The sequence below is a fragment of the Bactrocera dorsalis genome, chromosome 3 (genome assembly GCF_023373825.1).
Source record: "Bactrocera dorsalis isolate Fly_Bdor chromosome 3, ASM2337382v1, whole genome shotgun sequence".
NCBI lineage: Eukaryota > Metazoa > Arthropoda > Insecta > Diptera > Tephritidae > Bactrocera > Bactrocera dorsalis.
Genome location: NC_064305.1, coordinates 52,655,544 through 52,683,037, shown reverse-complemented (window position 1 = coordinate 52,683,037; position 27,494 = coordinate 52,655,544). Strand labels below are relative to the sequence as shown.

General features: G+C 36.9%; 1 protein-coding gene, 1 long non-coding RNA gene and 1 pseudogene across 2 annotated transcripts; 2 read left to right on the top strand and 1 right to left on the bottom strand.

Annotated features, from left to right (window-relative positions):
- Positions 1 to 6,980: 6,980 nt before the first annotated feature.
- Positions 6,981 to 27,467, top strand: LOC105225390 (uncharacterized). Its single transcript, XM_011203821.4, has 7 exons — positions 6,981 to 7,350; positions 7,570 to 7,830; positions 21,085 to 21,275; positions 24,254 to 24,682; positions 24,752 to 24,859; positions 26,823 to 27,007; positions 27,094 to 27,467. The coding sequence occupies exons 1-7, from the start codon at positions 7,219 to 7,221 to the stop codon at positions 27,330 to 27,332; spliced, it is 1,545 nt and encodes a 514-aa protein (XP_011202123.1). The 5' UTR covers positions 6,981 to 7,218; the 3' UTR covers positions 27,333 to 27,467.
- LOC125777971 (small nucleolar RNA U3) lies at positions 13,183 to 13,385 on the bottom strand (annotated as a pseudogene).
- Positions 21,285 to 24,034, top strand: LOC125777094 (uncharacterized). Its single transcript, XR_007422100.1, has 2 exons — positions 21,285 to 22,555; positions 22,624 to 24,034. It is a non-coding gene; the product is annotated as an uncharacterized LOC125777094 (long non-coding RNA).
- Positions 27,468 to 27,494: the final 27 nt, after the last annotated feature.

The following is a 27,494-nucleotide window of genomic DNA, read 5'->3' as shown; positions in this document are numbered from 1 at the left end:
AGAGAATATTCTTGAATATATGCACATTCAAAAAATGAAAAAATCGACTTTTTGAAAATCACAAGTGGATATAACCCCTTAAAGCAGGTTCTCCCTTAAGAGGATTTACAAAACGTAATAAACGTAATTTAACATTCGAAAGCGTCCTTATGCATTCGATAAATGTTATCTCTTAAAATCTTTCTTTAATTCGGAACTCATTAAAAGCTTTAATAGGATTGCTTCCAAATGTATTCATTTGCAGGTTTTGTCACATTAGTAAACAGCTGTTTCGAATATTGGTTTTACGTATGTTCGAAAAGACGAAAATCCAATCAGATTTTGTGACACCATTGAAAATCAGAATTGGTTTGCAATTCTCACAGCTAAGCAATTCTGTCTTGGATTCCACACCACCCCTGAGAACCTCCCTTATTTAGTTCCGCAGTTCGAATTATTTTCTCCAAGAAGGTGTCGCACGGAAGAGAGTCGAATTGTCTGAAGCGTCGTTTGACATCGAACGGCTCGGCTGTCATCGTGGCGGGGGTAGCTCTCATAGGCGCGCTCCAAGCGCTCATAGAAGGTATCTTTGGTCACATCGTCCTTCTCTTCCGTCGTGCGTGGGCGCAAATCAGCGATATAATGAAGAACTTCGCTTTGACGTGGACTGTGGCTGGATGTTTATTTACCGGGGTGAATGACCGTACTCGGCGACTGAGTCTGTCTCCCACCACGAATTCGCGCTTCTATATATGTCCACTGTAGTAAATGCCACAAGGACCTACTCGCCTTAGTCCTTGTCCTGTTCATCGCATTTCTTGGACGGCGGTGATGTCAGCCTTCACTCTAACGAGGTCACCAAACAGCTGGGCAGTGGCACCTTCCCAAATAAGGGACCGGACATTCCAGGTACATGCTTTTAAAGGGGGCGTTTTTTACGTGGCGGGTCCCAAACCCAGTGCATTGCCCTCTGGAGAGGATGTTTCGCTTTCACATTTTAGCTGGCCTTCAAACGGATGTCCTTTGGCCACCTAGAGGATACTTGGTCTAGGACTGGAAGCCGTGAGCTGCTTAACGATATGTAAGAGAATCGTTTCTGGCCACTCTCAAGTGCATGGCAATCAGAGAACTTTCCTCCATACAAGTATGTAGTGATTTCCGACTTTTCACCTGAATTTAAATCGTTTAAGTTAGTTAAAATGCGTGATCTATATAAAGGGTGATTTTTTTGAGGTTAGGATTTTCATGCATTAGTATTTGACAGATCACGTGGGATTTCAGACATGGTGTCAAAGAGAAAGATGCTCAGTATGCTTTGACATTTCATCATGAATAGACTTACTAACGAGCAACGCTTGCAAATCATTGAATTTTATTACCAAAATCAGTGTTCGGTTCGAAATGTGTTTTATCGACAAATTTTGTTCAGCGATGAGGCTCATTTCTGGTTGAATGGCTACGTAAATAAGCAAAATTGCCGCATTTGGGGTGAAGAGCAACCAGAAGCCGTTCAAGAACTGCCCATGCATCCCGAAAAATGCACTGTTTGGTGTGGTTTGTACGCTGGTGGAATCATTGGACCGTATTTTTTCAAAGATGCTGTTGGACGCAACGTTACGGTGAATGGCGATCGCTATCGTTCGATGCTAACAAACTTTTTGTTGCCAAAAATGGAAGAACTGAACTTGGTTGACATGTGGTTTCAACAAGATGGCGCTACATGCCACACAGCTCGCGATTCTATGGCCATTTTGAGGGAAAACTTCGGACAACAATTCATCTCAAGAAATGGACCCGTAAGTTGGCCACCAAGATCATGCGATTTAACGCCTTTAGACTATTTTTTGTGGGGCTACGTCAAGTCTAAAGTCTACAGAAATAAGCCAGCAACTATTCCAGCTTTGGAAGACAACATTTCCGAAGAAATTCGGGCTATTCCGGCCGAAATGCTCGAAAAAGTTGCCCAAAATTGGACTTTCCGAATGGACCACCTAAGACGCAGCCGCGGTCAACATTTAAATGAAATTATCTTCAAAAAGTAAATGTCATGAACCAATCTAACGTTTCAAATAAAGAACCGATGAGATTTTGCAAATTTTATGCGTTTTTTTTTTAAAAAAAGTTATCAAGCTCTTAAAAAATCACCCTATATAAAAGAAAGTCGTGTTAGTTACATCACTTATAACTCAAGAACGGCAGAACAGATTTGGCTGAAAATTGGTAGGGAGGTAGCTTAGAGCCAGGAGACGGACATAGGATACTTTTTATCTCTTTATGTCAAAATTTAATACAACTCATAAATACAAAAATTATATTTCAAATCATAAGCATTTGTTCAAAATTCATGTTTGTAGGAATCATTTCAATATTTCATTTCTTCAAAAAAAAAAAAAAAAAACAATAAAAACAACCTTACATCTTCGTCTATATAAATATGTATATATGTAAAAATGAATCGCCAAAATGTATGTACGCTCATAACTTTAATACGACTGAACGAAATTTGATAATTCTTTTTTTAAAATATTCGTTTAGGTTCAGGGATTATTCGAATAATTGCCGGAAAACCCCTAAAAACAGTCCTTTTCTTTTTCTCATACAAACGAATGAATGTTTGTTCGTTAGTAACGCTAAGAGAACGGCTGAACCAATATTGATGAAATTTTAAGAGGTTGTTCGTTGTGGATTAAGGAAGGTTTAGAAATAAAAACATCTTATACTTTTCATGAAAAGTCGGCAAATTGGATAATTCCAAAAAGTAACTTTTTTCCAAAAACATTTTTTTTTCAATTTCTGTTTTGTTTTTCAATATTTTGATTTGGAAATATTGTATCGATCGCTTGCTTTTTTATTCCGGCTATTCAAGAGAAAAATTATTACTATTACGATTTACGATGCTTTACGACAGGTTGTGAATTGAACAATTGAAAATTATTCAGTGAAAACTTTACGTGTGAAAGATCCAGTATTATATGAAGTGGTGGAAAGCAATATGGTTCATGGACCTTGCGGACACTACAATCCCTTTTCGGTTTATATGTCTAACAATAAATGCACGAAACACTATCCGCTTGCTTTTCTTTCGGAATCGCAAACTGGAAATGATGGATATCCACTCCATCGTCGTAGCTCATCAGACGACCATACAACTTAGAGTAGTGAATATCGAAGTTGACAACATATGGATCGTACTATATTCTCCACTGTTGTCTAATTCACATTCTAAACTCATATCAATGTTTAGTATTGCAGTTTGGTGTAATCTATAAAATACGTTTGTAAGTACGTCACCAAGGGAAGCAACATGGCGCTTAATGGTCTTAAACGATACGGTCCATACGTGAACTGCAATAAAGCGCTTTGTAGGATATTTACTTTTGCAATTCATGAACGGTTTCCGATTGTTGTGTGTCTCGCAGTTAATATGGAGATTGGCCAAAGAGTTTATTTCAGCCGAGAGAATACATTACAGCCGGTGGTAACACCGCCAACAACAAAACTAACATTGACGAGTTTTTTTCTCAACTTTCGGCAGTGATCCGCTTACGAGAACATTGCTCTATTTGAAAATACCTTGCATTCATGGAATGCATCGTCGAAGAAATAGTTACGCTGAAAGCAAGACCGAACAGTAGATGGACATTCAGGTGTGTTCTCAACTAATGCATTGGGATGAATTTACACAACCCACCCAAAAAACGATGATTGCTTCTACCTTCGGTTGCTACTGATTAATGTACGCGGCGTATTGCGTACTGTGAATGGTATGGTGTGTGCAATTACAATTGCTGGAACACGATAATCAGTGGAAACAAATGTTGGACGATGCGATAGCTACTTCGAATGCCACTGAAGTTCCCACACTTTTCGCGATAATCATTTCACCATATCAGCCTTTAAATCCGCGTCAATTATGAGATACGAACAAAAATGACATTGTCGAAGACATTTTACATCGTATTCGCTAAAAATTGGAAATGGGTCAATTCCGGTTGATGCTTCCGGTGGTTTGATATCAATTCCATCTGCGGTTTATCAATTCACGAAAGATGAACTCATCACCAATCTTCGGACATTGGCCAAATTATCTTAACTATGATTCCTTAAATGCACGCGCAATATTAACTGCCAAAAAATACAGATGTTCTTGACTTAAACTGGAAGATTCAAAGTCAAATTCCGGAAGACTTGCGCTCATACAAATCGACCGATCGTCTTTCCATTGAAGACGTCGCCGTGAATTATCCAGTGGAGTTTCTAAATTCTTTGGAGAGGCTTGGTATGCCACCGCATCATTTGCGTCTCAAAGTTTGATCTGTCGTTATTATGTTTTGCAATCTGCAAGCGCCGAAACTATGTAATGGAACCCGACTGATGGTGACGCAGCTATCGAATACAAAGGGCTGAATGCTTGATTCAACGAATTTCTTTGAGTTCCAACGATTTGCCATTTCAGTTTCCAGCGAAAATTGCATTTGAGATGACACTCAACAGGACACAAGGATAGTCGCATAGTGTGTGCAATAAGTTTGGAAATTCTATGTTTTTCACACGGCTAGATATACGTGGCGTGCACACGAGTTGGAAAGCCATCTTTTCTGTACACCGGAACAGAAACCAAAAAATTTTGTTTATCAAGCTGCGTTACATTGAAAAAAAAAAATGAAATGATAAATTCAATCTTTTCATTTCAAAACACATAATTTCACGCAGGACAACGGCTGCGGGGCCAGCTAGTATTGTAATAAAATTAAGTGGAAAAGTTATCCTAAAAATTTTGTTTTTATCGAACATTTTTAAATGGAATTTGTGTAGATCTAGGTCAATCCTAATATTTCTAATATAAATAATTCCGATCCTCTGTTTGTTGCTTTCCACATCAATTGAATATAATAAATTTAATCTCTTCGGTTGATTTACATTACATATGTTATATCTCATTTGAGTTTGAAATTCGTTGTGGTGGGCATCTTTAAATTGAAATTTTATTTAAAAGAACAGGTACTCGACCGAATTCACACACGTATCTATACGAGTATATGTATATACAGTAAAACCTGTCCAAGCTAGACAATTGCGGTTCAGCACATTTTGTGTAAGGTACGCGAGTGGCCACGCTATAAAAAAAATATATTTTTTTCTAATTTTTTTACTTTATTTTAAAAATTGGCTAAAAAACGTACATTGAATTCAATAGCAAAGATGGTTTATGTGCTGATACATAAAGAATGATTTCATTCATGTTTGGCAAAGCTTCCTTTGCAGTGGGAAGATTATAGTTTTCAGTGCACTCATCTTCACTTTCACATGAAGAAGTTTTCTACCATGTTTTGAAAAATAGTTTCATGGGAATCACCCACCTGTTCATTTATATCTATCGATTTTTCCATATTCTTCCACAACTATGAACAGTACTAATCTATTTCGAATTTGTTTAGGATAGTTGTGATTTATCAAACTTTTATAATTCAGATCTTCTTGTAGTGAACATTCCGGAAAATCATGGCAAGGAAATCTAGTACGTTGAAAGCATTTTCTTATCAATAGAGGGTTTAATTCGTTCCAGAAGGAAACAACACACCAAACAGCATCCAAAATATAAATTCTTTTCGACAATTCACTTCCATCGTTGCATTCAACAAGATACTTATGTATATCATCAGAAAAAGCATCATTTTTGATCCACATTTTGTTTTTACATTTTGAAAAATTCCTTGGTCGAGAGGTTGTATTTCTACCATTATAACTGTGACTTGTAGCGTTGTCAGTGAACGAAATAATGTTTATATTTTGCTTCTTCATTTGCTCATTGTTAGAACTAAGTCAATGTTGTAAAATTACATTTGCATCTAAGCCTTTTTATTGTGAGTAGGGGTATGCGAATCCAGTTCGATTCGAGTCGAATCGAATCCTTAGATTCGATTCGATATTCGAGTCAAATATCGAATATTTCGAATAGTTCGAACTATTCGAATTATTCGAACTATTCGAACTATTCGAACTATTCGAATAATGCGAATATACGGGTCGAATCTCGGATCGAATAATTTAAATAATAATTTTAAACGAAAATGACAAATGTACGTCAGATGCATGGCAGAGATTCAGATACTACTGGCGCTAATTAAAAAATCATGCAAATAGTCAAATATTAAAATTATTCGAATTATTCGAACTATTCGAATAGTTCGAGTAATTCGAATAGTTCGAGTAATTCGAATAGTTCGAGTAATTCGAATAGTTCGAGTAATTCGAATAGTTCGAGTAATTCGAATAGATCGAATAATTCGAATAGTTCGAATAATGCGAATATTCGGGTCGAATCTCGAATCGAATAATTCGGTTCGATTCGCGTCGAATAATTCGAAATTTCGAATATTCGCATGCCCCTAATTGTGAGTAAATATTTTTTAAGTGTTGATAGCTTTTCCTCCCAATCTGAACCAGCTTAAAGATCTACATTTGGTCCTTCATCACTTGTTTCAGCGTTGTTTTCTCATTCTTTAATAACATATTGGTTGTCTTTTTTAATGTTAGCGATCGTTGATTTGGAAACCCCATATTTGTCTGCCACTTTACTTATAGATAGGCTTTTATTAGCCGGTTTCTTCAATATCTCATTTTTTATTTTCAGAGATAACTCCACTGCGTGTTTTCTTTTTTAAATGATTGCAACAATTGATCATATACGCGCAATTGTGTCATAGCTAATCTATAAAATTTGATACATACAAAATTTCGCAAAAATAAAGGTATTTCAACGTTTGAAAAGTTCCAATGATGCCGTAATACTAATACATCTGTGTGTAATATGGAAAGGGATTTTAATGCAGTGTCCAGATTAAGCAGTGAGTATATGGATATTTTGTACTATATTATGTTGGTACAGAATATTTTGTCCAAATTATAAGGATGTTCAACTTTACAGGTTCTACTGTACTTATATATGTAAACATGAATGTACGGTAATACCCCGACCCTATATTTGCGCTGGTCTGTGTTCATGTCTCATCGTTGGGCACCACACATTTCTCCTCTAAGCATCAACCTTTAAACGTCTATTTTTGGATAAATTTATTTTAGTGATATTCATTGCGAGATTCTTCTTGGTGGTTCATGCTTTGGTGCCGTGTATTTAATCTGCTTTAGTTAATAAATATAATTGTGATAAATAAAACTAACTACACCGCTTTAACTTACAACTCTCTTCTGCTCAGTTCGAATTAATTAAAAAGGGATATGTCCACTTGTGCAGTATGCGATCAGCCGACCAAAAACAAATGTTCAAATTGTAATCAAAGCTTCTATTGCTGCGCGGGGCATCAGAAACAGCATTGGAAAACGCATAAGATCAATTGCAGACCCTTCAAAGTAACTATATTTCGGTTTAAGCGTAACTGTTTATGTACATATGTATGTATGTATGTAATTATGCGTTTCATGTGCAAACACGTGTACATACATATGTATGTATGTATATATGGATGTATGCATATAAATAAATGCACATACATACATGCGGATGTACATATACATATGTATACATTTGTATAATTCTACACACTTTCCCAAAAAAATTTATATTCAAAGGTGGAGTACTCAGATCAGCTGGGAAGATATTTGGTGGCTACCCGAAGCATTAAGCCATTTGAAATCATCCTAAAGGAAGCTCCTCTGATATGTACGCCCTCACAAGTAACAAATCCCGTTTGCTTAGGCTGTTTGAATGGAATCGAGCCTTCAGACTACGTCGAATGCGATAAATGCGGTTGGCCGCTTTGCGGCGATGAGTGTAAGGGCAAAGCTGACCACCAAGCTGAGTGCCAATTTACCGTTAAAAGAGGTTCAAAAGTAAGTGAACACGTATTTTCTGTATTTTCTTTAAATTCTTAGCTAATTTCTGAAAGTGCGCATTTTCAAATGAATGAGGTTTTTGCTGTTAATGTCGATTACGTTTGGAAGTTTTATTTCATCTCTCTGCCCAATTGCCGATAAAATAAGTGTCGTTCATACGATTTTTTAACAAGCATTTTATTGTTCTCATAATACAGAATATATGCTGCAAGGCAGGCAATATCGAGAATATTGTAAAAAAATGCTAAAGGCCATCGTTGAGTTGATCTTTTTGGGTATATATCCATCGTGTCTACTCCAGCTTTAGACCAGTTATAAAACTCGATGATTTTGGGTTTTTTCTTTGCACTATTACTAATTTTTGCTTCGTGATGCATTGATGATAGCATAATTACTACCTTGTTTTTTGGCACATAACTACATTGGGTTACTTTTTTTTCGTGGAATGTATGTTTTATTTTTCTTCAGAGTACCAACAATCGTTAAGTTCCAAGATAGTAAAAATTTTGCTAGTGGAAGAGTTGTGAAGAAATTATCCATTGTAATGTTTCTACCGGATCCTTTGTATGGTGCCACCAAGTCTTTAAGAACTGTTTCACCAACATTTTTCTCACGACCATCTACCGATTTCCCAGTGTAAAGCTGTCCAGTAAGTGGATACGAATTTTCAGCATCACATATCCACCATACTTTCATTCCATATTGAGTGAATCTTTGATGGAATGTATTGAGTGAATCTAGTATTTATAATAAATACAATTTGTTTATTAATAATATTTATTTTGTATATTTTTTTCACTTATCTCTGTATACTTTCTACGCTGTTCACTACGCTTGTGGAATTCCAACTAAACACGTTTCTTTCTTTTCGTCCGAAATGGAAAGGCGAGAGGGACGGCTTAGGTACCTAAATATCCATTGACCTTGGCACTCCGCTTTCGTTCTTTCTACGAGAACTATAGATGTGATATGTCCTCATATAAAGTTATTTCCTATGCCATGTAGCCAACTTACACAGAAAAAAAACTACGCAACGGAATTTTGATGCAGTTTTGAATAGATAGAGTTATTGAAGATAGAGGTTTATATGTATAATAACATCCATTAAATAGTGGAGAAATACTGTTATTTTTGAGGTTTCTAATGTGATGTCATAAACAATTACATTTTTTCCGCTGAACCCTACCTGATTTATCAAAATAATGTATCCCTATAGCACTTTGAATTTAGCAGCTTTTCGACTTTTTCGTCTTTCCACGCTTGTGAACCGGTTCATCATGTGCAGTCCACTAGAATGACTCGATTGGATTTCAGTGAGGAATGTTTCCATGTTTCTATTGTCACACACCGACGCAAATATTCGGTTTTATTACGATTAAAGAGCAATCAAGCATTCATTGTTTTTGTTAGCACAGAGCTTTCACTTCTTTAGGGTGTCATTGTTCCCGATGCTCATTTCGCCTCTTTCCAACTTAGGAAATCTCTTTTCACCGGTTGATTTCCCTGGTGCAGAGCCGTAATTTAACAGTATTTTTCCCCAAAAAGCAATGCTTTATTAACACACGATGTTTTTTATGTTCCATTTTTTTGTAAACTAACATAAATTGCTTCACAAAAATTCTGCATCTCATTAACTAATAGTTATAATCTAACTAATAAAAATAGTAGCAGTAGTATGGGTTGAGGTTGATCGACTTCGCCGGGGCCCGAAATGTTGTTGTTATCTGTAGTACTAGTACGAAAAAATGCGGCAGCTAACGGAAAGTTTCAAGACCGGGGCATACTCTTGTAGAAACTCCGAAGTTGATCTAGTGACCGATGCCCAGAGCATACTTAAATTATGAAGGGAACACTTCTCCAGCCTGCTGAATGGCAGCGAACGTACAACGCCAGGAGAAGGCGAACCCGATTCCCCAATCGATGACGATGGAGCAGACGTTCCCTTGCCTGACCTTGAAGAAGTTCGAACTGAAGCATGCATCAACTTCTTTGTAAAATACGGTCAGACGAAATCACGCCCAACGATTAGAATTTCAGTGTGATCTGCCCAATCCACAAAAAGGGAGACCCCACAATCTGTGCCAACTACCGTCTCCTAAACATCGCATATAAGGTTCTATCGAACGCATTGTGTGAAGGATTAAAGCCTACCGTCAACAAACTGATTGGGCCTTATCAGTGTCGCTTTACACCCGGAAAATCAACAACTGACCAGATATTCACCATGCGCCAAATCGTGGAAAAGACCAGTGAAAAGAGAATCGACACACACCACTTTTCGTCAATTTCAAAGATGCTTTCGACAGCACGAAAAGGAGCTACCGCGATGTCTGAATTTGGTATCCTCGCAAAACTAATACGGCGTGTGAACTGACGTTGAGCAACACCAAAAGCTCGGTCAGGATCGGGAAGGACCTCTCCAAGCCGTTAGATACTAAACGATGTTTCAGACAAGGCAACTTCCTATCATGCGACTTCTTCAATCTGCTGCTGGAGAAAATAAATCGAGCTGCAGAACTTAATCGAGCAGGTATAATCTCTCTTATAAAAGAGTACAGCTGCTGGCGTACGCCGATGATATTGATATCATTGGCCTCAACACCCGCGCCGTTAGTTCTGCTTTCTTCAAACTGGACAAGGAAGCAAAGCTAATGAGTCTGGCAGTGAACGAGGGCAAGACGAAATATCTCCTATCATCAAACAAACACTCGTCGCAGTCGCGACTTGACTCTCACGTCACTGTTGACAGTCATAACTTCAAAGTCTTAGATAATTTCGCCTATCTTGGAACCAGTATAAACACCAATAACAATGTCAGCCTGGAAATTCAACGCAGAATAACTCTTGCCAACAGGTACTACTTCGGACTGAAAACAATTGAGAAGTAAAGTCCTCTCTCGACGAACAAAAACCAAACATTGTAAGTCACTCATTATTCCCGTCCTGCTACAGGGTGCAGAGGCATGGACGGTGGCAACATCTGATGAGTCGACGTTACTAGTTTTCGAGCGAAAGGTTCTGAAAAATATTTATGGTCCTTTGCGCATTGGCCACGGCGAATATTGCATTCGATGGAACGATGAGCTATATGAGATATACGCTGGCTAGGTCAGGTTGTCCGAATGGACGAAAACAATCCAGTTCTGAAAGTATTCGACGCAGTACACGCCAGGGGAAGCAGAAGAAAAGGAAGGTGGAGAAGGACCTGGCTTCGCTTGGAATCTCCAATTGGTGCTACGCAGCGAAAGGCGCTGTTGTTAACTCCGATATAATCGAGTAAGCAGTGTCTACTGCGTGGTAAGCAGTATCTACTCCAGTAAAGAAGAAGAAGTAGTAGTACAAGTATTATCTATGTGTCAGCCACAGTAAAGCGCGGACGGGTCCTCTAGTTCTAAATAATTTGAAGTAATTTCTGTTTGGTATTAAGCCGATAAAACATAATAATCTTGAAACCCATCATTCAACTCGGACTGACGTATGGAACAACTTGGTGTTTTTTGTCAGCGATGAGGCCCATTTCTGGCGCAATGGCATTGGCTCAATTTGCCGCTTTGGGACGAAAAGTAACCTGAAGAGATTTAAGAACGGGCATTTTAACCAAAAAAAGTTAGCTGGGTGACAGGTGCCAACATTTGCAAGGAGTCATCGAAAATTAGACTCAACGGATGGACCATCCGAGACGTTACCGGGGCCAACATTTCAAAGAGATAATCTTCAAAACATAAATAACAAAGAATCATAATAAACATTCCCCATTAAATTTTAAGTTTCTGTGTTTTTTCTTTAAAAAAGTAAGACACTTCGAAACGGATCACTCTTTCTAACCTTGCTCTACGTCTGCTGCCTTTTTTTAAAAAAATTGGAAAAACCTTTTCAATTCAAACTTTACAACGAAAATAAAAAGGTGCGTGGAGTCCATACGCGCGGAAGAAGTTATACTTCTTAGTGATATTCCAAGAAATGCATATCATTTTGTATGAAAGAAAGCTAGCGAGAGGGAAAGGATAAAAATATGGTCGAGTGACCAACACTTTCTTAAATTCACATTTTATAAATTTATTATGCACATTTTATAAAGCAAAGTCTAATTCAATTATCATTTCTGGGTTCTGACGGATTGATATCTATAATATTTACAATTGGATTATGATAACTAAAATATGATAAATACGATATGAAATGTCTTACATCTATTTTATCTATATTTCTCGCGAATACCGCATCTATAGTCGTACCTCCTTTTGTCGTAGGATCATTTCTTCCATTGATCATTTCTAATGAAAAGTTCTCACTGAGGAATGTCAGCTTCTGGCAATGCGAAATTTACATTGAAATCTCCCGCAAGGAGTACCGGTTGTTCGCTACACTCTACTGGTTCTCCGATAATATCTGCAAAAGCGAACCTGCAGTTGACAACGGTAATAAAGCTTTACCGATGAACAATTTTATATCTCTCATCGATGAATTTGGTGATATATAAATGGCAATTAAATTCAATTTTTTACTATTATGATTATCGCTAGGGTTCATTTTGCATTCTATCGCACACAAATCGCCAATTCTTGTTGATGTTGATATCGTCACATCAGCATCACTCGCGTACGGAGCCTTTATATCTAAATGAGGAGTGAGAATATGATATTTTTGTCTTGCTCATTGTGATAAATTTCTTTTTTCATTTCGTTGAAATCTTACAACGAAATCAAAATTTGGTACGGATACAGGAGGCTCGTTGTCGTTCATAAATGTTTCTGATAACATCAAGATGTTTTGACTGTTTAAACACTCTATCTGAGAAATCATTAACATGAGCACGAAGACTTTGACAATTGAATGATATTATTGATAAACATTTTCTTGTGCTAAGAAACTCGAATAATTCCTTTTCTAAGGTAATAATTGGATTTTGACGTAATTTTATCATTTCATCTCACAAAGCGCGACATGACCTGCCATTGCTTCCAATGCCATGATACAATTTTTTCTGTTTGTTCACTGGGATAATGTAAACTCCTTTAATGGCAACAGCTCTTGACAGTACGACATAAACTAACTGTTTTGAGATTCAACTTTTTCATAATAGTAAACAATTTCATTGAAAGTTCCTCCTTGCCACTTGTGACTACAGAAATGATCCTGTGAAGTATAGTCTTAACTTTTTAACGGCCAACGTAGAGTATTTGAACCAAGAGTCACATAAAGAATTCGCAGAAATGAAACAGAAACGAAAGAAAAATAATGCGCAAGCATACAAACATACATATGGGTATTGTACTTATTATATATGTATATATACTTATTGACTGGATTATTATTTGTATAAAACCTTTGAATTTATTCATTAAAATCACCACTCACAAGTCGCTTTATCCGTTGTAACCGAGCGATCTTCGAAGAAACATCATTTTTAATATGCCACAAGACAAAATTAGAAACGAAATCCATAAACCTCACGCTGTCGGATAAAACTTTATACCTTGTCATCGCGGGTCCATTTGCAAAGAAAGTAAATGTACACCGACTACAGAAATGATCCTGTGAAGTTTTCAACGGCCAACGCAAAGTATTTCAACCAAAAGTCACACAAAATAGTTGAGAATTCGCAGAAATGAAACACAAACGAAAGAAAAAGAAGTATAACTTCAATAATGCACAAGCATACAAACGTACATATGCGCACACATGTGAATATGTCCCCAACCAAAAATTGAAACATTGTTCTACAAAAACAACAATAGCATAAGCATGGCAACATTGTGTTGCTGGTAGAAAATCCGAGCTGTGCCGAAAGAAACTAACAAACGATCGCCGATTGTCCCGATTCCCTTGCTACTCGAACATCTTCGCAGACAAGGTTGCGCAATATGCATTTAACGCAACCTTTTCCGAATGCGTATAAGAAGTATAACTTCAAAAATAAAAATTTAATGAATTCTAATCAATTAATAATCACTCCCATTTACTACATGTACAAATTACCAAAAGTACTTAACAACCCAGTAGTACTGAGTGCTAGTTTGAAGATGGTTAAATAAGCAGTTACCACGAGACCACCCCTACTTATTTTTCTAGCTTTAAGCAATGCTTTTTTTTATATTCGATTTTGGATGAAATGTCCGCAAATAGGGTCAATCGCCACTACTTCGTTTACTCGGAAACTGGTAAAATAGTACAGTAAATTAGGGTCTCTAAAGGGAGTACTTAGATAAGACCCCATGTAAGGATCGGTAAAGAGAGCATTCAAGTTAAGGGCACTTTTGTACGAGAAATCACTAATTATAAACAAGTAAGGAAGGGCTAAGTTCGGGTATAACCGATGGTTTTATACTTTTACAATCTGCAAGAATCAACGCCACCTTCAGGGCTTGGCAAAATTCTATTATAAAAAACGTTGCGAAAGAATCCAATATTTATTGTGCATCGTCGCACAATCGAGAATGGATAATAATCAAATTTGGCATGTTATTAATTTATGTATGTTGAAGGTCTTATACTTACTTAGGAGAAAAGGAAACTTGTTCATTTAATTTCATTAAAAAGTCAGGCGAAAAATCTGGAGTCATTATATGTATATTCTACGAGTATATTCTAATCCAGAACATATTTTCATGCAATTTTATAAATATGCAACTTACACACTTACCGACATACTCGGAATAAAACTTGCCAGAAAAACCAGAATCATTTTTGAGTAATTCGTAGACTAAATTCAAATAGTTATTTTCTTCATTAAACTATAGAATATTCAATATTATACGTTCAGTTAAATTTTTTAAGATATCTTAGTATTGAACCGCTTTTATCTATTTTTGCTATTACCTGTTATTATTAACAGAAAAACATTATCCCTGAGTTGCATGTACATACTACACATGTAGCTTTCATACCTCTTCTTCTTAATTGGCGTAGACACCGCTTATGCGATTATAGCAGAGTTAACAACAGCGCGCCAGTCGTTTCTTCTTTTCGCTACGTGGCGCCAATTGGATATTCCAAGCGAGGCCAGGTCCTTCTCCACTTGGTCCTTCCGACGGAGTGGAGTTTTTCCTCTTCCTCTGCTTCCCGCGGCGGGTACTGCGTCGAATACTTTCAGAGCTGGAGTGTTTTCGTCCATCCGGACAACATGACCTAGCCAGCGTAGCCGCTGTCTTTTAATTCGCTGAACTATGTCAATGTCGTCGTATATCTCGTACAGCTCATCGTTCCATCGAATGCGATATTCGCCGTGGCCAACGCGCAAAGGACCATAAATCTTTCGCAGAACTTTTCTCTCGAAAACTCGCAACGTCGACTCATCTGTTGTTGACATCGTCCAGGCCTCTGCACCATATAGCAGGACGGGAATTATGAGTGACTTATAGAGTTTGGTTTTTGTTTGTCGAGAGAGGACTTTGCTTCTCAATTGCCTACTTAGTCCGAAGTAGCACCTGTTGGCAAGAGTAATCCTGCGTTGGATTTCTAGGCTGACATTGTTGGTGGTGTTAATGCTGGTTCCTAAATAGACGAAATTATCTACAACTTCAAAGTTATGACTGTCAACAGTGACGTGAGTGCCAAGTCGCGAGTGCGACGACTGTTTGTTTGATGACAGGAGATATTTCGTCTTGCCCTCGTTCACTGCCAGACCCATTTCTTTTGCTTCCTTGTCCAGTCTGGAGAAAGCAGAACTAACGGCGCGGGTGTTGAGGCCAATGATATCAATATCATCGGCATACGCCAGCAGTTGTACACTCTTATAGAAGATGGTACCTTCTCTGTTGCGTTCTGCAGCCCGAACTATTTTCTCCAGAAGCAGGTTGAAAAAGTCGCACGATAGGGAATCACCTTGTCTGAAACCTCGTTTGGTATCGAACGGCTCGGAGAGGTCCTTCCCGATCCTGACGGAGCTTTTCGTGTTGCTCAACGTCAGTTTACACAGCCGTATTAGTTTTGCGGGGATACCAAATTCAGACATCGCAACATAAAGGCAGCTCCTTTTCGTGCTGTCGAAAGCAGCTTTGAAATCGACAAATAGGTGGTGAGTATCGATTCTCCTTTCACGGGTCTTTTCCAAGATTTGGCGCATGGTGAATATCTGGTCGGTTGTGATTTACCAGGTCTGAAGCCACACTGATAAGGTCCAATCAGTTTGTTGACGGTGGGCTTTAATCTTTCACACAATACGCTCGACAGAACCTTATTTGCGATATTGAGGAGGCTTATCCCACGGTAGTTGGCGCAGCTTGTGGGGTCTCGTTTTTTATGGATTGGGCATAGCACACTTAAATTCCAATCGTTGGGCATGCTTTCGTCCGACCATATTTTACAAAGAAGTTGATGCATGCTCCTTATCAGTTCTTCGCCGCCGTGTTTGAATAGCTCGGCCGGCAATCCATCGGCCCCTGCCGCTTTGTTGTTTTTCAGGCGGGCAATTGCTATTCGAACTTCTTCATGATCGGGCAATGGAACGTCTGCTCCATCGTCATCGATTGGGGAATCGGGTTCGCCTTCTCCCGGTGTTGTGCTATCACTGCCATTCAGCAGGTTGGAGAAGTGTTCCCTCCATAATTTAAGTATGCTCTGGGCATCGGTAACTAGATCACCTTGGGGGGTTCTACAGGAGTATGCTCCGGTCTTGAAACCTTCTGTAAGCCGCCGCATCTTTTCGTAGAATTTTCGAGCATTACCCCTGTCGGCCCGCTTATCCAGCTGTTCGTACTCACGCATTTCGGCCTCTTTCCTCTTCTGTCTGCAAATGCGTCTCGCTTCCCTCTTCAACTCTCGGTATCTATCCCATCCCGCACGTGTTGTGGTCGATCGTAACGTTGCGAGGTAGGCAGCCTGTTTTCTCTCCGCTGCGACACGGCACTCCTCGTCGCACCAGCTGTTCTTTTACACTTTCCGAAAACCAATGGTTTCGGTTGCAGCTGTACGTAAAGTGTTTGAAAAACCGTCCCACAGTTCCCTTATACCGACTTGTTGACGAGTGCTCTCAGAGAGCAAGAGTGCAAGCCGAGTAGAGAATCGTTCGGCTGTATGTTGTGAGTGCAGCTTCTCGACGTCGAACCTTCCTTGTGTTTGTTGGCGTGCGTTTTTTGCTGCACAGAGGCGGGTGCGAATCTTAGCTGCAACAAGATAGTGGACCGAGTCGATGTTAGGACCTCGGAGCGCACGCACATCTAAAACACTGGAGACGTGTCTTCCGTCTATCACAACATGATCGATCTGGTTGGTAGTTTTTCGATCCGGAGACAGCCAGGTAGCTTGATGGATCTTCTTATGCTGGAATCTAGTACTATAGATAACCATATTTCGGGCCCCGGCGAAGTCGGTCAGCCTCATACCAATGGGGAATGTTTCGTCGTGGAGGTTGAATTTACCGACCGTAGTGCCAAAGATACCTTCTTTGCCCACCCTGGCGTTAAAGTCGCTAAGCACGATTTCTATATCGTGGGGGGGGGGGGGGCAACTCTCATAAGTGCGCTCCAAGCACTCCTAGAAGGCATCCTTGGTCACATCGTCCTTCTTTTCCGTCGGGGCGTGGGCGCAAATCAGCGATATGTTGAAGAACCTCGCTTTGATGCGGATTGTGGCTAGACGTTCATTCACCGCAGTGAATGATAGTACTCGGCGACGGAGTCTCTCTCCCACCACGAATCCCACACCAAACCTGCGCTCCTTTTCTTGGACGGCGGTGATGTCAGCCTTTATTTTCACGAGGACACCAACCAGCTGGGCAGTGGCACCTTCCCAGTTAAGGGACCGGACATTCCAGGTGCATGCCCTCAATTCGTAGTCCTTATTTCGTTTGCCATGGTCGTCATCAAAGGGGGGTGTGAGCTTTCATACCATCACCATTATATGTGGGATAATGTCAACCAGATGTTTGAATGAAAACCCTGATATTAGTTATATGTTTGGGAGAGTAAGTTGTCACCAGATTTTATTCATTTTAGGCACAAAGATGCAGGGAGGGACTTACAGCTGGATTTTTTTTATCTCAAAATTAAGATATTTAATAATCAGTTCAGCTGTTTTAAATAATTTTTTCTTAACCAACCGTCCTTAAAAAACTCTAGTCGCTTAGATTTCCTTTCTGAGTTGTCCGACATATTTTCTTTCACTTATTGTATAAATAATATAAGAATATTATACATTTTTAATATCAATAAAATTAATTTCAATCACTTAATAAAATTGCGATTGCTCCCCTTCTCTCGTCACAACTGCAATGCTGCTAAACATTTCATCAACCAGCAAACTGGAAAATCTAAATAAAAGCGTTGAGCGGCGCGTTTTTTACAGCTCAGCTTTAACGACGACGCGGAATCTTTAAATAAAGCGGAAACTTTCCATCATATTTTCACATAAATTGTAACTTTAATAAAAAAGAAATGAAATGCAAAACGAATTAACTTATTAATAATACTTTCATCAATTTATACAAACATCGCGCCTCAAGGAATGTTAACGCGTTGTCAAAATAAAATTTATCAACGCTCATGCCGCCGAATTTATTTAGGAAATGAGGAATTTTTGACAGTAATTTGCCGATGTCACTTTTATTTAGAAACCGCAAAACCACAGCTGTGCTTGAGAAATACGAAAGAGTGAAAAAAAGGTTCTTACGTTATAAATGTTTTTGTAAATTCAGAAAATTTGCAGTCGTGACATTGTTTTAACTGTACCTTTTAAATAAATTTAAAATATTAAAAAGAGATAGAAATATGTATTGTTCTCAAAAAGGGGGAAGCATTTTCGATCTACACAAAAAAGGCAAACATCCAACTCAGATTGCCAAAATTATGAATTGTTCTAGGAAAATAGTATTTAACGCAGTAAATTTTGTAAATTAGGTTATAGAGGAGAATCTAAGCAATTATATATACAGTTGAACTTCCCTAACTCGAATCACTATATATATCACAAAAAAGTTTTATATACATATACACTGACCGACATACATTATATTCGACAAAGGTTTGTTAGAAACACGAATTTCAATATACATACATATGTAATATCTGGGAGTTGGTGGTAATATCACCCGATTTTATTTATTTTTGGAAATACTACATAGTATTATTAATATGACACATACTAATAAAATGTTTTCTGAGGTTCATTAAAGTACTATCACTAATCATATGATAACCCGGGTGTTATATGTTTGTTAAATAGGGGCAAGCTCAAGTTCTCGCCCAAGTTTATCCATTTTAGGCAAAAAGACACACTGTTATCAGTAAAACACGCTCTCCCATTTTCATAGGGATAACTCACATGGTGGTCGATGTATGCGGTATTAAGTCATCTGGATGTTCGAAAATCGTTAAGTTAGGTACGACTCAACCAATTTTTGACTCACAGACATACATATCATTGTCAGGAAAATATTATCTCTGAATTTCAATCATATATCTCACACATTGACCGATATTTGCAGAAAAAGTCAACTATATGTACCGAGATCTAAATACTCGGAACCTAGAGGCGTGAATAGTTTTTATTGGATTTGAACAATTGTTGGCCACAAGGTGGAATACTCCAAAGGAATTATTTGTGCAAAATTGTATCCCGTTATATTAATTCCATCTTGATTTGTATACTCGAAGGAAAAGAATCAGATGGAATTTAAAATTATTGGAAATTTCGATTCCGATTTCGTTACATACCATCTTCGGGATAAAATGTAATGTCTATGATGGATTTAGTTATTGATTTATCGCACTTTAAGTAGTTGTTATCAGTACTGTTTAAGGGTAGTGAGCGGAGTTATCATCCGATTTCATCCATTTTGACAATGTTGGTAATAGTTCTATGTAGCTGTGGTGGTCTAGGAGATATGTACTTACTATACATCAAACCCTTGCTTATGCAATCCTCTGTGCCAAATTGTAGTTCTACTTCTTATTGTCGTGCTTAGTTTTGGCACTTTATAGGTTTCCCTTAAAGGCGGGTAGTTGGTTTGGCCGTAGTCGATTACGCTCATCTACGAATTCCGCCTTATTTTTTTGACAAGGAACATGTGTACCAAGTTTCATCAAGATATTTTTACTCAAGTTACAGCTTGCTCGAACGGACGGGCAGACAGTCACTCAGATTTAAAAATTTCCCGTTATCCTGATCATTTATATATTAGTATGTTTGTGTTATAAGTTTTAGGTGATACGTACAACCGTACTTGTTGCAAGAGTATAAAAATTGTAGATGCACTACAAAGTATAAAAGTTGAGAGTGTTTAAAAACCATAACACTTAAAAAATGTCTAATAAATTTTCTGAAGAAGAGGCCTAGTGCTATTTCTACAAAAATAATTATTTTATTAAATAAATGTTTTTTAAGATAACTATTGAAAAAACTTTGTATTTGTTTGTACACAACTTATTCCTTAAGTTATGCTATGCTAATGAAAACATTAAATTTTTTTTTGTTTATGTAATTATTGTATACAAATTGTGCTATTTCTCCATGCAACTTATGTGACTGCAAATTTAATAGATTTTTTTTTTATACTCTCGCTACCTGTTATCTCAGAGTATTATATTTTTGTTCAATATTTTTGAAAAAAATAGGCGTGGCTCCGTTCTTTAATGTACATATTTCCTAAACCACAGAAGTTAAAACAGCCAAATTTGCTGAGTGTAAATCTATAAGAACTACTATCGACAGTGTGGAAATGAATAAAATCGGAGGATAACCCCGCTCACTCCCCACATAGCGGTTCTGCACTAAAAGCGCAATACTTCACATATAGCACAATTTTAAATTGTACTTGATACTTGCACCTTCCATTATACAAATCAAGAAGCAATTAATATAACGAGATAAAACATTTCACGAATAATGTCTTTAATGTGTGCCACCTTATCACCAATGTGTGAGTTATCTCAGCGAAAATGTGTGAGGGCATTTTATTCGTAACAGTGTATTTTTTTGTTAAAAATATATAAAATTGGGCAAAATCATGACATTGCCCCTATATGACTAATATCAGGATATATGATTGGTTTTTTAGTATGTGGTGTTGAGAAAAATAGATAAAATCGAGTCATCACTACCCATAACTCTCAAATGTTATATAAATATGTACTATATAACGATTTTCGTTTTTCCAACAAACCTTATTCCATCCTCTGGTTGACGTTTTACACCATAAATATTTCCTTGACTTTGATTCTTGCAAGTTGCAAGAGTACAAAATGTTCGGTTGAACCCGAACTTAGTCCTTCCTTACTTGTTTTAATTTTGTTTTGTACTGTGTCTATAATTTAGGTTTCAGTAAAAGAATTTACAAATCCTCATCCTTTATACCAATGTATGGGGACGGTACGTTGCCTACTTTTGGCGAAAAGTGATCCTGAAAAATGGAAAATGCTTTTAAAGCTTGAATCCCTGGAAAAACAACGACGAGGTTCTATGCAGTGGAAGGCCGATTTAGAAAGTATCGGAAAATTTATACCAAGGTATGTACATAAACAAACCGTACAAAATTATCCATTTGCAATCATGTGTTTAAGTTGTAGAAATAAGTATACGGGTTTAAGAGAAATTAAAGCAATAATAGTATGCAAAAATACTTAACAAACAAGTGCATTGTTTAACTGAGGAATATACTCAAAAAAATTAATACGTATTCTGCCTCCAATTGCGCCAAAAAGATCTCCCTTACACAAAACTTGAGAGAGACGAAGTTAAAGTTTAAGGGGTTAGGTGGGTTTCAGAGGTACAAAAAAGACATTTTTACGATTTTTTTAATATAAGCAATAAAATATTTGAAAAACGTAATATGGCATATCAAAGGTAAATATTTGAACAATTTCTCCTGAAATTTTGATATATGTAAATATGTTGAAAATTCAGCCGCTAAGACCTCATCTCCCTGGGTCTCTCACAAAAAGGGTGCTCACGCCGTGGACAGCATAACTTATTATTGGTTCATTTGAATTACAAAACTAAACATATTCCGTTAAAACATATATAAATCTCGGTTTTGAACGAAAAATATAAAAAAATATTAAAATTTTCCTGTTTTTCTCAGACTTTGAACAAAAAATCTCATTGTTTGGTTAAATTTTCAGCATTTACTGGTAAAAAAATATTTTGCAATGAAATAAAAAAAAAATTTCATTCAAAAACTAGATAATGTTATTTTACAATTGGAACTAAATCGGTCCATAACTTTTTGAGAAATCGTGTCCACCGATTTCAAAAACTCGGATACGAGGAAAACGCGTTTAAAGACGGCGCACTTAACGTAGCTAGCCTTGAGCACAAAGGCTGTATCTCCGAAACTATTACTCCCCAGCGGGATAATGGTTCACCGCTTACATTTTTCTTTGAAGAATGCTTCGAAGAAAATTCTATGTAGAATTCTTCGATACTTCGTAATGCATAAAAGTAAGCTATGTAGCTAAATTCTACAGTGTTCATATCTACATACAATCAAGTAAGTACATGAAAAACGTTACAACACAATATGTAAACAACAAATACAAGTTGATGAAATAAAATTTATAAGTAAATATTTCCATTATTTCGTCAAATCGACAAGCATTTGCAGAAAATTTGCAGAAAGTTGGTTGTGTTTAGGTGAGCTGCTATTTTAATTAAATTTTGCTATTTAAAAAAAATTAATTTTGTGTTTAAACTTTGAATTAAAAAATAAGAGAATATTCTCGAAAAAGCATATTAGAATACTAATTAAAAATGAAGGAATAGATGCACTTTAATGCGTTACTTGTTGGTAAGTTCTTCATGTTTTTATCATTGTTGGAAATTTATAATTACATACAGTTTAAAATGTTTTTGTAGAATGTGTGAAAGTAGAAGACTTCACCGAATCGGAGTATGCTCACCAAATTCAAAAAAGCCTCAGACTCGCAAAAGGCCGTTTCTTTAAATATCGTAGCCTAAAAGAAAACCATTCCTTTTTATACACAGATACTTATTTTCATAACGAAATATATACATGCACTTTCATAAATAAAGCAAAATTAATATGCAACCTTTTCTATTCTGCTATTGACCTTGGTATAGGAGAATTATTCCTTAACTTTGGCACCGAAGAATTCTTCGTCCCTATGGTAAGCGAAAGAGGTGATCTGTTACTTTTCGTAGGACATCGCCGTGTTAATTTTCCTCGGTCGGAGTAAGCGATATAATCAATCTGTATCGTTTACCTTGTTCGCTAACCAATGTTTACCATATCCCGCAGGTTCGGATTAACTTGAAAATTTAGGGCAAAGAGAAAAGGACAAATTCTAGAGATGTTGTTGAATTTAGTAAGACAAACAAAAAAAAAAGCGATTTTTTGAAAATTTCAAACCCACCTAACCCCTTAATGCTCACTAGTTATAGAAACTAAACTCGAAAAACCGATCAGTTTAATATTCGCCACTAACACGTAAAGTATGGTTGAATTATTTGGAAAATCATTACTGATCACTAAAGAAAAAAATGAATACGATCCCACTTATGTAGGTTAAAAAACGTTTAATTAATTTTAATAAAAAAAAATATTTTCCGGGAGCTATGCTCTTTTTTTTGGGAGCAATGCTCCTTTATTTGAGAGCTATGCTCCTTTATTGAATTCTGTGTATATTGTATTCTGAATTTTACAATTATTTTCGCTTAACTTTAAACCTACGTTTGCCGCTGCCACGGGTATGGATTTTGTTGACGCTGCCCTTTCCACAGGTTGGCACTTCGCTGACGCTGCGCTTCCCACAGGTTGCCACTACATGTGTCTCACTCTCAGCGATTTAGTGATTTAGTGGTGTCATATTATATTGCTTTGTATCATATGATATTAATGCATCATATGATACTTTTTGAATATGTGGGGTGCTAACTTGTATAATTTCAGAAATTCGATTATGCGCGTAGCCGCACTCCGTTCATATAATGGGGCAGGAAATTCATGTCTAAAATTTTTTTCGACGTTTCTGTATGACATATGACACATAATATATTCATAACCTCTTAAGCCATTTCAATAGTTTAAAATGGGTAGAATCGGGTTTCAACTCTAATTGCTTTTATTTCGTTTTAAATATTTATTTATTTATTGGCAAATTTAGGTATACAAAAGTGGCGTAGGCTAATAATTAAAATAGGAGTTTAGACATAAGTGTCTTAACTACTTAATTATAACAATGATTATTATGATATATTAAACTTAATTATGACAATATATAGTTAGAGACGAATTGAGGAGTAAATCATGTGTTGATGAACTAAATTACAGCATTTGGAGTTATAATTTTGCGTTAGTTTATGAAGTCTGTCCGACACCAGGTCCATATTGGCCAAACGATCCAGATTCACAGTGGAATAGTACCAGGAGGGGTACATTATCATTTTTTTATTTCATTTTAAATATACTCTTATCCTTCAAACAGATGTAATTGCATGAGTGTGAGTTGTTTAATTTTTACCGTAGATTTTTTAAAACAACCGAGTTTAACGAGGACTTGATTATGAAGACAATTGGTATTTTGCAAATAAACGGACATGAAGTACCCGTCACAGATCCACCGCATGTAGCAGTTTTTAGTAACGCTTCGTTTCTGGAACATTCCTGCATTCCGAATTTAGCTAAAAGCTTTTCAAAAGAAGGAAATTTAATTCTATGGGCACCAAAAGCAATTAAAAAGAATACTCATTTGAGTATTTGCTACTCCGATGCCGTTTGGGGTACTGCAGAGCGCCAGCAGCATCTTATGCACACAAAACTCTTCAAATGTGTGTGTGAAAGGTGTTTGGATATAACGGAATGTGGAACTAATTACGATGCCTTCAAGTGCACCACCAGCAACTGCGATGGTGTTATTTTACCATCAAGTCTAAAGGAATGGAATTCGGCTTGGAGGTATGGTAACAAATGAATTATGAATAAATATGCTCTTACATCTATACATTTACTCTTACATTTTTTTAGTTGCTCAACTTGTGGAGCTCAAGCGGACATATCATTTATAAAAAGTATTTTAGAAAAAGCTGGAAAAGACTTGCAGGCCATGGATAAAACTGTGGAAAATTGTATCAAGTAAGTTAATGTACATACATTTATTGTATCTCATAAATATTACAGTACTGCGGTATTATATAAGGGAGGTCATTATTTAAATTATGCCAGCAAAGTAGTCACAATTTTTTTGAAATGTCAAACTGGTTCATCAATTTCGTAATAGCTGAGTCGAAATATCGAACTTGTCTCAGTTGGACAGCTTAGAACGTTATTTCGTTGTGTAACCTAAAGCTCCTATATATTGATCATAAAATTCGTTGTAAATCGACAAAGTGTTTTGAGCCTATTACAAAATTTTTGAAGAGGTCGATATCAATTTTGGATCGGATCTCCACAGGCTGAAATGTTTCAGCCTTGGCCATGAAAAAGCTGAATAATGGAGGAAAATGTGTGTGTAACTTTCAGCGCTTAGTGAAAAAAATGCAATGTTTCTGGAAGAGGTTGCACTTGGAAGCAATACGTATACTGATACCTTAATGGCAGCCCTCACTATAGAGACCTTGTTGCCCGAAACTTCACTTTACAAAAAACTCCTCCTTTTTCTGAGCTTCGAATGATGCTAACGATAACGAGTTTAGCTTTTTCAAGCGCTCTCCACTAGACGAATACTTTCTAAACCATTATTAGTTGGGTTACGGTTTCATACAGCCAAAACACCATTTGTGTGAGAGATTCCACCTCTTCCCAACAGCTCCGCTATAGCAGTATGCGGCAATAGCTACCTTCCTTACACTCTCATTAATGTTTGGACCCCATGGAAGCCTTTTATCAAGGTAAGCCCCAGGTACTTCTCCTTGTCAACGGATTGTAAGCTTGAGCCTCCGAATAAGGAACAAGAACTTCTAAGATTTTGCATCTCATGGTAATTAAAACCATTTCAGTTTTGTTGTAAAAATATACCAATTATGACGATCAATTCCACTTGAAACTTTTCGTGAGCCATAATCACCGCCTCCAGTAAGTAGTCCATAAGGGCTTCTTTCAGCAATGAAACTACAGCGAGTAAAGCAGTGTAGACCGACCTGTATTTACAGTACTTCCGGAACCTTCCCCGGGGCAGTTCTTCTGAGGATTGGTTGCGCAGGAAATAAGCATTTAGGAGGAACTGTAACGACTTCTTACTGCTAACAGTCCATTCTGCAGTAGAATGCACTTCACGGAGCTCTCTTGGTTTTCTTTAACTCAGACTGATATATAGCTATCGGTGTCTTATACAGTGCTCAATCGTGTCTACGGATACTATAGCGGTTTTGATGAGAAGTCTTCTCTTCCAAAATTTAATCTCCGTTAGCTCCGATGTCCACCATAGGATGGATTGCCTTTCTGAGTTTTAAAGAAATGATACTTTCTAAAGTGGTCCTACATATAGAACTGAAAACTTTGATGCAATCATCAATCACGTCAGCGGATAGGATCGAGTTTTTTCCGGGTATGGTTGGAAAAGCCGCTCGAAACTATCTGCAATACAGTTCCCAATTTTTGATCCTGAAGTTTCTAAAAGGTCTGCTCGCTGGTTGCTCTCCGTCTAACTTAAAAGTAATATACCTATGATCACAATGAAAATGAGGATGAAATGATGATGATAAATACATATGTATGTATATATGTATTCACAACATTTAAATCAAAAATGACTCACCTCTCACCTCATCTAGTACATAACTAAATCATATTAAGTAGGAGTTTTCCAATTAACCATTCTCTATTTTGCTATTATCACTATTAAATTATTTTACTTATTGCTTAAACTTTCATTCAGATGTACATATTTAAAACTAAGGGACTAATACTCTCCCAAAGAGATAAGCAATTCTCATAAATATACTATTATCACTATTAATTTATTTTACTTATTGCTTAAACTTTCATTCAGATGTACATATTTAAAACTAAGGGACTAATACTCTCCCAAAGAGATCAGCAATTCTCATAAATATATACCATTACGTTGTATAATTTTTGAATTATTAATAATTTTCAGATATATTCAACATTATGAAAAGTGGCTTACCAGAAGACACTATTTTATATGTCAAGCCAAAATACAATTAGTCCAGCTAATTGGTACTGATCCCAAAGAACTAATGGTAGTGCCTGAAGATCAACTCAATAAGAAATTGGAATACGTTAAGGAGCTATTAGAATTATATGAGAACTTGGCGCCTTGTAAGTATGATATACCATATATTATATTTATCTATCTATCTACCTAATATCAATTTTTAATTCGTTTTATTTTTTTTCTTTCTTAGGTGAGGTCCGAATGTTGGGCACATTTTGTTTTGAGTTACACTCCGCAATAGCAGAACACACCCGACGTGTAGCTTTACAGACCACGTTGTCTCCGAAAAACATGCTCGAAGAGTCGCTACTCTATGTCGAAAAATGCATAGACTATTTGCAGCGGGAATGCGACCTTTTCGTTGAAGGACACATCCTTAAGCAAGCGAAAATCAATAGAGACGCTCTTAGAATGGTGCTAGTGATGTAGATCTTACAGGATTTTAACCCACAGGATTTCACTAAGTGAACATATGACAAATTGCTTAATTTATAAGCTAAAATTCTTTTAATTCTTTTAAAGATAAAAAATAAAATAACAATAAAAAATACCTTACCATATATACACTTACACTTCGTTTCAATTGAATAG

Bases quoted from the DNA above. Each gene is read 5' to 3' on its own strand.
- LOC105225390 (XM_011203821.4), top strand. From the start codon at position 7,219: ATGTCCACTTGTGCAGTATGCGATCAGCCGACCAAAAACAAATGTTCA. The intron at 24,683-24,751 runs GTATGGTAACAA...ACATTTTTTTAG, and splicing joins GAATGGAATTCGGCTTGGAG to TTGCTCAACTTGTGGAGCTC. The intron at 27,008-27,093 runs GTAAGTATGATA...TTTCTTTCTTAG, and splicing joins ATATGAGAACTTGGCGCCTT to GTGAGGTCCGAATGTTGGGC.